Below are 13,014 nucleotides of genomic sequence, written 5' to 3'. Positions count from 1 at the left end.
ACAGGCGGCTGAGGACAAGGTTTCTACAGATGGTCCAGGAAGGGAGCAGCCCGCAGTTACTCAGCAGAGTCTCAGCTCTCCTCATCGGCTGTGAGCTTGGTGTGGTGTCACCCCCTTTAATGCCAGCACTCAGGAGGGAGAGGCAGGGGACCTCTGTAAGTTCCAGTCCCCCCTGTGCTACAAAGTGACAGCCTCTCAAAAACAATTAGAAATAAATAAATAAATAGGCAGAAGCAGGGAGGTGGCAGCACACTCCATTAGTCCCAGCACTCAAGAGGCAGAGGCTGATGGATCTCTGTGAGTTCGAGTCCAGCCTGGTCTACAGAGTGAGTTCCAGGACAGCCAGAGATACACAGAGAAACTCTGTCTTGAAAAACAAAAATAATTAATTAACAATTAATAAGGTAGAACAGAGCCAGGTCGGAGTTTATGGTGTTTTAACTCACCCTGGGAAGCACTAGGGACTTCCGGAGGAGTTGCTGGCGAAAGGGCGTGGCTTCAGACAGGTGTGGCTGCGCAGGTCAGGTTGCCGCGTCCTTGAGGCTCAGATGACAGATGTATCTGCGAGTCTGTTCTACAGTTTTTATTTTGTGGTGGTGGAAACAGAATCTGGGACCTTACTGAGTGCGACTGCGCTCGCTTTCTATCTCTGACCATGCCCCAGCCCTCTCTTCGGGGATTACTAGGCCGGGCTCCACCTCCAATGACCAGGGCCACAGCCCCTCACTGAGGGATTTTAGGCAGGAATGCCACCCCTGAGCCATGCCCAGACCTTTTTTTTTTTTTTCTCTTTTAAATTTTGTTTTCTGTATTTTGTTTTGTCTTATTATATGACACAGGATTTCTTTGTGTAGCCCTGGCTGTCCTGTAGCTCTGTAGACCAGGCTAGCCTCACACTCACAGAGATCCTCCTGCTGCTCTACAGTGTAGGGATTAGGGTGCACTCTACTAGGCCCTGCCCTAGAGGGTTTTTAAAATTTTGATTCGGAGTCTCACTAAGCTTCCCAGGCTGCAGTAGAGCTTGCAATCCTCCTGCCTCATTCTCCAGTTAAATTTTCAGTGTGTTTTGCGGGAGCAGGGCTTAGTGCAAGCCCCAGCCCTGCATCAGTTTATCCAACCCCAAACCCCAAATGGCTTCTTAAAAGTGATGCTGCACACCTTTAATCCCAGCCCTGGGGAGGCAGAGGCAGGTGGATCTCTGTGAGTTCGAGGCCAGCCTGGTCCACAGAGTGAGTTCCAGGACAGCCAGTGCTACACAGAGAAACCTTGTCTCAAAAAACAAGGAAAAAAAAAAAACTAAATTAAGTTAAAATGTAAACATTTTATTGCCACACCAAGCCCCCCCCCCTCAGTCCCAGCAGGCTCTCTTTTTTTATTGAACAGTGAGAAAAACTAAGGCCTCTTTTCCCTCCAGCCATCCTGAAATCTCAGAAAATTCAGCAGAGCCTCCCCCCCCCCATCAGCGGGTCTGAACCCCCACCGCATCAAAGCGGCTCCTACCCCTGAGGCTGGACTTTAGCCACCAGGAAATTCAATGCCCCATGGATGGAGGAAGCAAGGCGTCCTGGGCTGCTGGAGGGACATCAAAAGCTGCCAGGATCTGTCTGGACTCCCACCCTGGGGGTCTGGTGCTGATTCCTTCCTGCCAACCTTCCTCTTAACTTGTCTTTTCTGACCTTTGCCCAGTTCCAGAGCCTTTCCAGGCCTTCCATTCATGAGGTTAAACAGAACCATCCCCTCTCTGCTGTGATTTTTTATCTGGCATTGTCTCCATTGTCTCCGTCTCCCCTGGCCAGAGATCTAACTAACATCCTGGAGGTCCAGCTTTGATCCTGCGTCACCCTGAAGGCTCTCAAGCCTGCCTGGCTCCTCGGTGCCCTCATTATGACATTCAGTTTTCAACCTGGCCCGGAACTGTAGATCCCTGGTGACTTCTCCAGCCAGGAAGGAACAAGGGAGGAGGTGGGATAGCCTGGGGAAGTAGAAACCTGAGCTGAATCGAAAAGGGCCAGAAATGCAGACTCTGTTGCTGCTGAGTCAGCTCTGGGGGCTTCTGGAAGCTGTGTGCACTGTCCCAGGACTGCCATCTCAGCTCTGGGGAGGTGGGGGCAGGAGGGGAAGGAAGGGTCAAGGTCTCTGTTGATTATGAAGAGAATAACCAGCCAGCCTGGGCTATGTGAAACCCTCTTTAAAGGGTAGAATAAGCTGAGTCTGTGGTCATGGCTCAGGAAGTAGAGATTGTCACAACTTGTCTTGGGTTCTGTTCCCAGCAACTGAACAAATGGGAGGTGGCAGCTAAGGCGTTCATCCCAGCACTCTGCAGGTCGGAGGTAGAGGAAAGAGGCTCCAGAGCGCTGGGCTACAGCAGGAGTTTGAGGTCAACCTGGGTTACGAGAGACCTTGTCAGCAGATGGAGGCCACTGGGTGGGTGGTGACAGATAGGACAGGAACAGAAGTTAAAACCCAAGCAGAGCCAACCAACAGTTAAACAGTTACTCAAAGCTGTCAGTTCCAGACCTGTCTCTGCACACCTTCTTGCCCTCCAGCAAGTGATGTGGCCCAGAGCCTCAGTTGCCACATATGTGACGTTTGGGTCAAGCACTGAGATTACATGCTCACTTGAGGAAGACTGAAAAGAAACCCTGCCAATCTCCTATCTCTTTCTATCTTTTAATCCCCTTAGGCCAAGATTCATGAGATGCCTGTTATCTCCTGTCCAGCCCAGGCCAGGCCTCCTCCCGGAGTAGCCTGGGACAGCCCTGTAGTGCAGCCCAGTGCTGGATCAGAACCAGAGCCTTCTGCCTCCACCTCCTAGAGCTGGGATGGAGCTCCGTGTACATTTCATTTGAGACAGGGTCTCAACTTACCGTGTGGAGCAGCTCTCAAATGTAGAAATCCTCCTGCTTCTAGAATCCTGGAACTGAAGAAATGGTCCCCACACCTGGGTCACACATATTGCTGGGAGCACAGCGGCTCTTGTAGGCAAAGGAAAGACCAGTTCGTTTGGAACTTAGGGATTCAGAACCAGCCTGCATGTCTCCGAATGCCCCTGGTGGAAGGTGTATGGTGATACGGACAGGTAACCCCACCATCGAGAGGGTCTGGTGCAGGCCTGGCCTTCAGTCCCCGGGAGGTGGTGGGAACAGCAGGACCAAGAGTTCAAGGCCAGCCTCAGTTACAAAGTTGAGCTTGTGGCCAGCCTGGGAGAAGGAAAAGGAATAAAATGTCAGGAGGAGAGGGAGGAGGACACGTGTCCCACTGAGGTCCCATGATCTGGGCCTGGAATTGTGTGGGGGTGTGCGGCACCTGTGTCTCTGAGTCACCAGGCCAACAGAGGCCTGGCTTCCCCTTTCTTTGAGTGTATTCCACAGAACCACCCAGTAAGTAGGAGTGAAACCCAGGCGTCTGCCACGTGGGGCGCCTGGCACCAGCAGCCCTCATTAAAGACTAGTCTGTATTTTGATGTTCTGCCCAACTATTATCTGTAATTAATAATTAATTAGCACTAATATGTCCCCTAAATGCCTCACTATGTATGTCTGGAAGTTTATGGGATCACCCCGTGTGTTCTCATTCTGGCCCCTTCTGCAGAGAGCGCGGGAGTGAGCACCGGCCTCCAGCTGGAGGCTAGCTGGGGCTCGAGGCAGGAGTGTGGACAGTTGCAGACATCTGGGCTCCCTTTGCTAAGCCCATCAACCTTCGAGGCTGAGGTTGGAGGATTGAGAGTTCAAGGCCAGCATAGGTTGTAGAGGGACTCAGGGCTAGCCTGGACAGCTAGTGGGACCCTGTCTCAAAACAGAAAGATAAAAGTCGCGATTTGTGGATGCAACCCAACACCCAAGGTGTTCCGGAAATGGAAGCAGAAGGATCAGGAGTTTAAGGTCATCCTCAGCTGCATACTGAGCTTAAGGGTAGCCTGAGCTACAAGAGATCCTGTCTCAAAAGAAAAAGCTTTCAGGTTGTGAAAGGATAAATTTGGTGACTCCCAGCACTGTGGAGGTGGAGGCAGGACGGTGGGGAGTTCAAAGTTGTCTTTTGTTAAGCAGAAACCTCAAAGCCAACCTGGGCTACAAGATATCCTTTGTTAGAAAGAGACACAAACAAAGCTTTTTTTTTTTTTTTTTTTTTTTTTTAAATCAAAGAAATTAAAACACGAAGAAAGTAAAACAGAAACAACTGCGATAAAAGCCTAGAGGGCGGCGTTAGGACCGCGAGAGTGCGGCTGACTGAAGCCACGCCCCCTCTTGCTGATTGGACGCCAGGCCGAGACGCGCGGCTCCGGTTGGCGAGCGTGGCTGTTGCTCCGAGGCTCCGCCCCCTTGGGGCGGCTCCGGGGAGCGGCGGCCGCAGAGTCGCGCGGGTAGCGCCGGGCGGCATTGCGGTGCGGTGGGGTCTGCGGCCGCGATGTCGCCTCCGTCGGGCGACGCAGGCCCGGGGCCGCCGCGGACGCTGTCGGTCGCCGCGCGGCTGAGCTTCGCGGTCGGCCACTTCCTCAACGACCTGTGCGCCGGCATGTGGTTCACCTACCTGCTGCTGTTCCTGCACTCCGTGCGCGGGTACAGCTCGCGGGGCGCGGGGCTGCTGCTGCTGCTCGGCCAGGTGGCCGACGGGCTCTGCACGCCGCTCGTGGGTTACGAGGCCGACCGCGCCGCCTGCGCGCGATATGGGCCCCGCAAGGCCTGGCACCTAGCGGGTGAGCCGTTCCCCTCCGACTGTCGCCCTGAGTCCGTCCTCCCCTCCGGCACCATGTGTCCATCTCCCGCTTTATGTCACTGTGTCCGTCTCTCTCCCTGTATCCTGTCCGCTGACTGCCATCCGTGGCCCGGTCCTGTCCCGTCCAGCTTTTCAGGATTCTGTCCCCTGTCTTTCAGCTCCGACCCCTAGTCTTCCTCCCTGAATATCGTCTTGCGTCCTGCGCCCCTTCCTCTGTTCACCCACTTCTTCCCGTGTGCCTGTGGCTCCTGCCTGGGGTCGCTCAGCATGGAGTCGCCGTCAGCTGTCATTTGGTGTGGACAGTGGAGAGGTTGGCCCCGGGGTTGTAGCCGTTCCCTGTGGAATTCCAGCCCGGTTCCTGGAAGGCGCTGGCCCTTGGCCTGGGGTAGTGGTCGCAGAGCCCGCCCTGCCCCTTGATGACATTTTTTTTTTTCAAGACAGAGCTAGCGGCACCTGCTAGCCTGGGGGCTGGAATTTCCAGTTTCTCTGGATTATTCATGGTTGCGGACCCAGGAAGATTCCAGGACAAGAAGGGGTATAGTGACCTAGTGTGGGCTTCAGGCACAGGCTGCATACCTGTTACTGTATTCAAAAGGCTGAGGCAGGGGGGTGGCTGCTCATGACACTCAGTCTCCAAAAATGGAAAAAAATACCCAGAAGGGCTTATGCCAGGAGATGCCAGGCCAGCCTGACTCTGCACAGTCTGGGAGCCTGGGTCCCTTCAGAGTGGGACAGACTGGAGAGGTACCCAGGCTGGCCTCAGAGTCAGTCCCCTGCCTCCGGGTGCTGGGATTAACAGCTTGCAGCACCATTTTAGGTCCCATAGGACACCCAGAACCTGACAGGAACTCGCAGGTTAACTGAGGCCCAGAGGCTAGGCAATGGTTAACTAGGCCCTGAAACAGCAGGGTGTGGAGTGGTCATGAGATGGAATCCACAGGCCTTACAGTGTCTAGAGCAGCCCCTGAAGGTCTGCCCTGTGCCCCTCCTGAGGGCTGGTTTCGTTTCTCAATCCAGGCATATTGTGTGGTGAAGTCTCCTCCGCAAGAAAGGGAAGTTGGAAGCCCAGTGCCAGGCCTGGCTCAGAAACCTTTCTGCAGGGTTCTGTGTCTCATGGAGGCCTCAAGTTCATTCACTTAAAACTGGTGTGAAAGGGTTGGGCACAGTGTTCACAGCACACACAGAGCCCTGGCTACCTCCCAGGGCCCCATCAACCCTGCACTCGGGAGGCTGAGACAGGAGGATCAGGAGTTCAAGGCCAAGCCTGGGCTATGTGGTGCCATCGCCTTCCCCCAGATAGAGTGATAATGTCCCCCTTCAGCTGCAGAGAGACTGCTGTTATTAACCTACCTGGGACTCAGTTTCTCCAGTTCTGGCCTGGTTGCTTAGGATATAGAAGGAACTCAGTGGTAACCTCATCTGCCCATGGAGCCTGCAGTCTGGTGGGCGAGTACAGCTGGAAGGAGTCCCTGGGTGTGGGGAACCCTGGGGCTGAGGACACATCAGGCTGAGAGATTGGTGGGATGGGAGGATGCATCTGGGGCAGCCGTGCAAAGACCCTGGGGCTGGAGGTCACAGCTGTGCAAAGGCCCTGGGGCAAGACAGACCCTAGTGTTGGAGGAGGCCCCTGTGCCAGGCAGGGGTGGACAGGACGGGTGGTCAGAGCATGATGGGAAGCCGGAGGCTCTTGCATTGATTATGTATGTATATTCATGAGTCCTGGAGTAGGATGGGGCAGCCAGTGTATCCTGGATGTGGCAGGATCTGCTCTGTCCCCAGGCACAGGAGCAGCCTTGACTCCTCCCCGCCCAGCACAGGACAGGTAGCAGATGTGATGGAGGTGACCCCAAGCTCAGGGCCATCGAGGAATCCCCATTCTTGTCCTTTGTGCCTGTCCTAGTTACAGGTCCTTAAGGTGTCAGGCCAATTAATTCCCTTTCTCCATCTGAGCCGAGGGGTGGAGGCTGGCCCCTGGTCTGTTTGCCTGCCTCGGTTTCCCCTCACCCCTCTGTGCTGCCCCTCTACCACCACAGGCACCGTCTGTGTCCTGCTCTCCTTCCCGTTCATCTTCAGCCCGTGTTTGGGCTGCGGGGAGGCCACGCCGGAGTGGGCCGCCCTGTTGTACTATGGGCCCTTCATCGTCATCTTCCAGTTTGGCTGGGCTGCCACACAGATTGCCCACCTGAGTCTCATCCCAGAGCTGGTGACCAGTGACCACGAGAAGGTGGAGCTCACAGCCCTCAGGTACAACAGGGTTGGGGACAGTGACCTAGCCAGGTGTCCCCTGGGAACTGTATCTGTCCACAGCTGTGTAGGAGCGAGAGCCAGGCGACCCACACACAGCAGGCTGCCTGGTCTCTACCCTCTTCTCCTTTTTGTTTTTTGCTGTTAGTTTTTGTTGTTTCTTGCTGGGGGGGGGGGTGTTTTGTTTTTTGGGACAGGGTTTCTCTGTGTAGCCCTGGCTGTCTTGGAACTCACTCTGTAGACCAGGCTGGCCTTGAAATCCGCCTGCCTCTGCCTCCCAAGTGCTGGCATTAAAGGCGTGCGCCACCATTAATCAGCTCATTTTCTTAAAGAAATATTTTGAATCAGTTTCTTAGTAATTTGCCCAGGCTAGCCTCTAGCCTCAGCCTCTGGAGCATCTAGGTCAGGACGTGTGCGCCACTGTGCCGGCCTAGGGTGTAGCTATAGGACGGCCTTCTCTGAGGCTGACAGAGAGGACTGTGATCCGGGGTGTACCCTAAAGCCAGCTCCCTAAGATGACCTGGTTATGCTGGGCCCTCCAGGGACAGCCTCCCTTCAAAGGGACTCCAGCTGACCAAGTTGTCACAGGACCCCTCTGTTCTGTAGTGGATGTGCCTGTCTCTGGGCTGGGGGTGGTGGGGGAAGGACACTGACAGGGTGGGCTGAGGGCGTGGCTGCTGCAGCCACCGGCTTGAAACTTTAGGGGATGGGGTTCTGGTGGGTTGACAGTGTTTACTGAGCACTTGCTGAGCGCCAGATGCAGTCTTTGGACTCCGTGTGCTAAGTCCCAGCCCTCACCCTTAGGTATGCGTTCACTGTGGTCGCCAACATCACTGTGTATGGCATGGCCTGGCTGCTGCTGCATTTGCAGGGCTCCACGCACGGGAGCCAGGACATCAGTGTGGGTGACCAGCTGGGAGTCCAGGATGTGCCTGTGTTCCGGGTAAGTCTGGGCTGCGTGCTAGCCCCAGAGCCCCCGAGCCTGGGAGAGCGGTGGCTGACCCTGCTCTCCTCCCTAGAACCTGGCCCTGCTGGTGGTGGCAGTGGGAGCCGTCTTCTCTCTGCTCTTCCACTTGGGTACCAAGGAGGGTCGTTGGCCCCAGCACCAGGGGACCGAACCGGATGAGCACAGCCCCCTGGTGGCCCCTGCAGCCCAGCCACTGCTGCTGTGGAAACACTGGCTTCGGGAGCCTGCTTTCTATCAGGTGTGTTGTGGGGCTGAGGGGACCGAAGAAACCAGAACCACCTAGGACAGACATTACCAGTGGGTCTCACAGTCACACCCAGAGCAGACATTACCAATCACAGATTTCCCTCCCCCCCTTCCTGTCCCGGTGCCCTGGCCTACTGGCCAGTCAGACTTAATGAATCAATACCGTGGGAGCCCTCAGCTTGTTTCTAAAAACCCCTGACTGGTCGGAGGGAGTGCACTGGGTCTCCCACTGAGCCCTGGTTTGTCCCCCTGTTGATCTGCCCACAGGTAGGCATGCTGTATATGACCACAAGGCTCATTGTGAACCTGTCTCAGACCTACATCGCCATGTACTTGACCTATTCTCTCAAGTTGCCCAAGGTGAGTTGTGGGTGTGTGTGGAGATAGTGGGAGATTCATTCCCTGTTGAGACACCCCTCTTGACCGCCATTGCCGCTCCCTCCACAGAAGTTCATTGCCACCATCCCCCTGGTGATGTACTTGAGTGGTTTCTTCTCCTCCTTCCTCATGAAGCCAGTCAACAGGCGCATAGGGAGGAACGTGAGTGACAGGTGCCACCGGGGAGGCGGGCAGGGGCGGGGACTCCCCCAGGGCAGACTGTGGCCGAAGCCCAGGGTCCGGGCTTCTTGGGCCCTCTGGTTGCCGGGCTCTGGAAACCTCCAGATTCTTCCTTCCAGCCGCCTGGTGCACTGCCTACCCTGATGCAGAACGGGAACTAGATTAGTAATGTCTGACTTGGCTGTGGAAGAACAACTATGCCTGCCTTGGGTGTAGAATAGGACAAGTTTTAATGAGCCTTTTGCTGGGCTGAGGACCAGAGAGGGCGAGTGTCCGGTGCAGGGTGCCCAGCCATGTGGGCCTGACTCAGGCCCCGCCTCCTTCCTCCCCAGATGACCTACTTCATGGGGCTGCTGGTGATCCTGGTCTTCGCAGCTTGGGTGGCCCTGGCAGATAATCTGGGCGTGGCTGTGTACGGGGCCGCAGTGCTGCTGGGTGCAGGCTGTGCCACCATCTTGGTCACCTCCCTAGCCATGACAGCTGACCTCATTGGCCCACACACGGTAGGGCTGGTGGGAGGAGCCTGGGGGCGTGGTCGGGCCAGGGGCCTGGGCACTAACCCCTTGTGTGTCGTCCCAGCATAGTGGAGCCTTCGTGTACGGTGCTATGAGCTTTTCGGATAAGGTGGCCAATGGGCTGGCAGTCATGGCTGTGCAGAGCCTGCATCCCTGTCCGTGAGTCCGTGTTCCTCAGCTTTGGAGGACACACATTCCTTACTTTGGGCAGTTTATTCAGCAAACACTGAGTTTCTTTTGAGCTGGGTGCTGCGGGCACAGTCTGCAGGGCACGCAGGGCCACTCAGATCCTCACAGTGTGGGTTCCTGAGCCACCCAGCCACCCCTACTGGCCAGGACAATGGCAGCCGTGTCCGTAACTGCTAATACAGAAGTGGGGTTGACGTAGGGTAGGGATGGCCTAGGAGTCAGACAGGAAGCTGGGAGGCGCCCTAAGAACCCGCGAACCACTGGAGGGCCCGTGCAAAGGCCCTGGGGCAGGTCTGAGGAGTCCGTTCAGGAGCCAAGGGTCCAGGGGCAGGGCTGTGGGCTGCAGGAGACTGTGCAAGCACATGCATGTGTGCACATATTTGGGGCTGTGTGTCTAGGGTCCCCTGGAACTTGAGAAGGGAGCCACAGAGGCTGTTCCAGGAGACACTGCAGCAATTCTCGGGGACTGGTAACTGGACCCTCCCCTCCTGTGCCCCTCAGAAGCTCTCTGTTCCCTAGATCTGAGCTGTGCTGCGGGGCCTGCGTAGGCTTCTACCACTGGGTGATGACAGCGGTGACCGGCGGCGTGGGTGTGGCCGCGGCCCTGGCTCTCTGCAGCCTTCTCATCTGGCCCATCCGAATTCGCACCCGTGGGTCTCCGTCACTGGGACTTGGGTGGGGGCGGGGTGCGACCTGGGGACCCGCCCTTCCCAACACCATCCCACCGCTTATTTCAGGGGACCCCGGAGACCAGCCCTGACCTCTGGCTCCCCAGGGCGACGTGATGAAGGACCAGGCAGACACCCTGACCCCCGATCTCCCAACCTGCTCGGGGTCAGAGGGCACGGCGTGCAGGTGGGGGTACCGGCCGAGCTTGCTGAGCCCTAGGGGCCGTGGGTGCCCCGTCCCACTGTTGACTCCACACACCCGCCCGCGGGGAGGCTGCCGGGGACACATGCCCGGGCTGCGCGTGGGAGAGATTGCCCGGCTTGTGGGGACACAGACACATGGGTCGGTAGCACGGCTTTATCAGAGCGCGGGTGTGAAGGCCGGGGGCAGCTGGCCGGTGGCCGGGCAGGGGCGCTCGAGGCCCCGCTGTCTGAAGTCCTGCGCTGTGAATCGTGGCCGCTGTGGCGGCGACAGGTGCGGCACATAGTCGGACCGCCAGGGCAGCTGTGCCCCGAACTGGTTCCTGGTGACCACTGCGGACACGACCGGACGAGCTCTGCGTGCGGGGCCGGGCGCCCCCAATCCATGTGCTGGCCGAGCCCGCTAGGCCACGCCCACCCCGCGCTCCCACACCGCTGCCCACTGCCGACCTAGTCGCCCTCCTGTCCCCCCCCCCATTTTTTTTTTTTAAGTTTCCCTGTTTTGTTTTTTGACACTACCTAGCCCAGGCTAGCTGCGGGACTCGGAGGTTCCCCTCTGCCTCCAAGAGTGGAACGTCCCAAATGCACTGCCCCGCCCCCTCCTGTCCCCATCCCCTCCGCTCACCGAACTCCTTGCCGCGGATTTGCCTGTCCCTCCACTGCACGCACCCCCAGCGCGGGCCCGGGTTGAGGTACTGCGCGGGGATCGCAGGGTCCCAGAAGGCCATCTCCCGCAAGTGCTGTGTGTAGGCTGCGGGGAGGCGCGGAAGGGCGGTGTCAGCGACAGACCCACGGTTGTGCGTGGCCGGGGGCGGGGCACTCACCGGGCGGCAGGCCGCGCTGCCGACTCTGGAAGCAGCCGTGCCAGCGTGTGTGCGCCTCGCGGTACGGCATGTCGAGCGCCCGGGGCAGCATGTACCAGGCATCGCATGCGTTCGAGTTGGTCAGGCCGGTGAACCACACCTGGCCGGCCGCGTCCCGTCCCATGGGCGTGAACTTCCAGCGCGTGGCTTGCTTGATGGCCGGCGCCCAACGGGGCCCCTCCAGGGACAGGTAGTCATTGCTGAGGGAGGATAGGGACTGAGCCGGGACGTCCTGCTGGTCCCAGCTACCGGTCCCCAGTCTCGAGGGAGTACCTGACCCCCTTACAAAGGCGCTACTAGGAGTGAGTCACCCCCTTTGCGCAGCGTCTCCTCCACGCACTTCCCCACCTGGAGTCTAGCTCATGTGGCCGAGAATGGCCCTGCTTGTTTGAGGTAGTTGTCACTGTTGCCCAGTCCTGCCTCAGCCTTGCGCTACTTATGGCTGGGGAAAGGAGAGGGAGGGAGGGAGCCTGTAACTCCCCACGGATGGTGCTCCTGGGTGAAGTGTGCGTGGGAGGCCTTGCAGGCTGCAGGACTGGTGCTGGCAGAGAAAGGCCCCGCGGCCGAGGCGGCCTGTCATCAGCACCACAGCACCCAAGACGGAGCAGGCCTATGAGATGGGCCTTTTCCGCTGCGTGTGGTGGCAACACTTACCCTGCGCTAATTAGGAAGGTCTCTGCGGGTTTATGAATAACTGGGGATACAAGAGAAATCTAAAGATGAAGGGTACTGTGGCCGCCACGGCAGCACATGTGGACAGGAGAACCAACTTCCTCAGCTAGCCGCCACCTCATCACACCCAGGAGGAGGGCTGGGCACGCTGCTGCCACTACCTCTCCTGCATGCCGCCAACAGACTTGTCTAGGATATGTGGGAGGGCAGAATCCCATTGTTGAACCTGGCAGTTTCCAAAGAGTTTAGAGCTGGACACCCCTCTGCTTGGGAATGGGGTGTGCACAACCCCTTTCTGGGCTGCAGGCGAGGGGAGCTGGTGTCTGGGCGAAGAGAGGTACCAAATGCAGGGACCCACCGGTATAGATGGTCTGGAAAGTAGAGTTCAAGGGTGCCTGAGGGAACAGAGGGCCGAGAAGCCTCCCGCCTCACGTTTTCCATGTCTGGCCCTGCCTTCCCGGAGGCTCTAGTCACCAAGGCCCTGGGGCCATTGTTGACAGGGACAAAGGTATCCCAGCAACAGGGAAGTGGGCAGCTACAGTCCATGACCTCAACTCACCTCCTGCTGTGTGGCCAGGACCTTGAGTGTCCCACAGCAAGAGGCCACGCCCTCCCCATCCACAGCAGCCACTCACCCCACCTCCATCTGTGTCCTCCAGACACATTCTAGGAAGGGCACATGAGTGGCCGTGGTGCTCAGCAAAGGAACCCAGAGACAAAGGCCACAAAGCACGGGCTCCATGACAGATCCACGGAAGGAAGTGGGTGCCCGGAGTCCTCAGTGGGTGGTAGAATGTGCTGGAGTCTTTGGGTGCATCCGGGGCCCAGCGTCTGTTCCTACTGTTCATGCATCCTGTGTGTCTCATATCAGTCAATAAATGCTAACCCAGCCTATCCCCGAGCTCAGCCCTTTACAGCCTGGACATGTGTGCTCCACTGGGTTCCTGCTTCTTCAGCAGACATCACCTCCCCATCTCTGGTCACCAATGTGCTAGGCTTGTTCTGCTCCAGTCAGGCTTCTGGGGTCCCCCAGCCAGTCAGGGGCCTGGCCAGCTTACCCAGGGCTGTGAGGTATACATGAGGGTTGTGTTTTTTCCACTCTGCCTGTAGGCTTCAGTTCCTGATGCCCTCCCAAACCCCTGATTCACCTGAGTGCAGCCCTGCACAAGACCAGGTGA

The 13,014-nt window shown here is 57.6% G+C and overlaps 2 protein-coding genes across 2 annotated transcripts; one reads left to right on the top strand and one right to left on the bottom strand.

Annotated features, from left to right (window-relative positions):
• The first annotated feature begins 4,330 nt into the window (after positions 1-4,330).
• Positions 4,331-12,730, top strand: Mfsd12 (major facilitator superfamily domain containing 12). Its single transcript, XM_076919265.1, has 10 exons — positions 4,331-4,693; positions 6,747-6,957; positions 7,762-7,900; positions 7,977-8,162; positions 8,438-8,530; positions 8,618-8,710; positions 9,061-9,231; positions 9,308-9,402; positions 9,952-10,082; positions 10,170-12,730. The coding sequence occupies exons 1-10, from the start codon at positions 4,405-4,407 to the stop codon at positions 10,190-10,192; spliced, it is 1,431 nt and encodes a 476-aa protein (XP_076775380.1). The 5' UTR covers positions 4,331-4,404; the 3' UTR covers positions 10,193-12,730.
• On the bottom strand, positions 10,462-12,328 carry Tektip1 (tektin bundle interacting protein 1). Its single transcript, XM_076919270.1, has 4 exons — positions 12,195-12,328; positions 11,126-11,364; positions 10,927-11,052; positions 10,462-10,634 (listed from the first exon to the last, which is right to left on the bottom strand). The coding sequence occupies exons 1-4, from the start codon at positions 12,275-12,277 to the stop codon at positions 10,462-10,464; spliced, it is 621 nt and encodes a 206-aa protein (XP_076775385.1). The 5' UTR covers positions 12,278-12,328.
• Positions 12,731-13,014: the final 284 nt, after the last annotated feature.

Source organism: Arvicanthis niloticus, chromosome 22 (assembly GCF_011762505.2).
Source record: "Arvicanthis niloticus isolate mArvNil1 chromosome 22, mArvNil1.pat.X, whole genome shotgun sequence".
In the NCBI taxonomy this organism is placed as follows: Eukaryota; Metazoa; Chordata; class Mammalia; order Rodentia; family Muridae; genus Arvicanthis; species Arvicanthis niloticus.
Note: the sequence above shows the minus strand (reverse complement) of the source record. Positions and strands in the feature narration are given on the sequence as shown.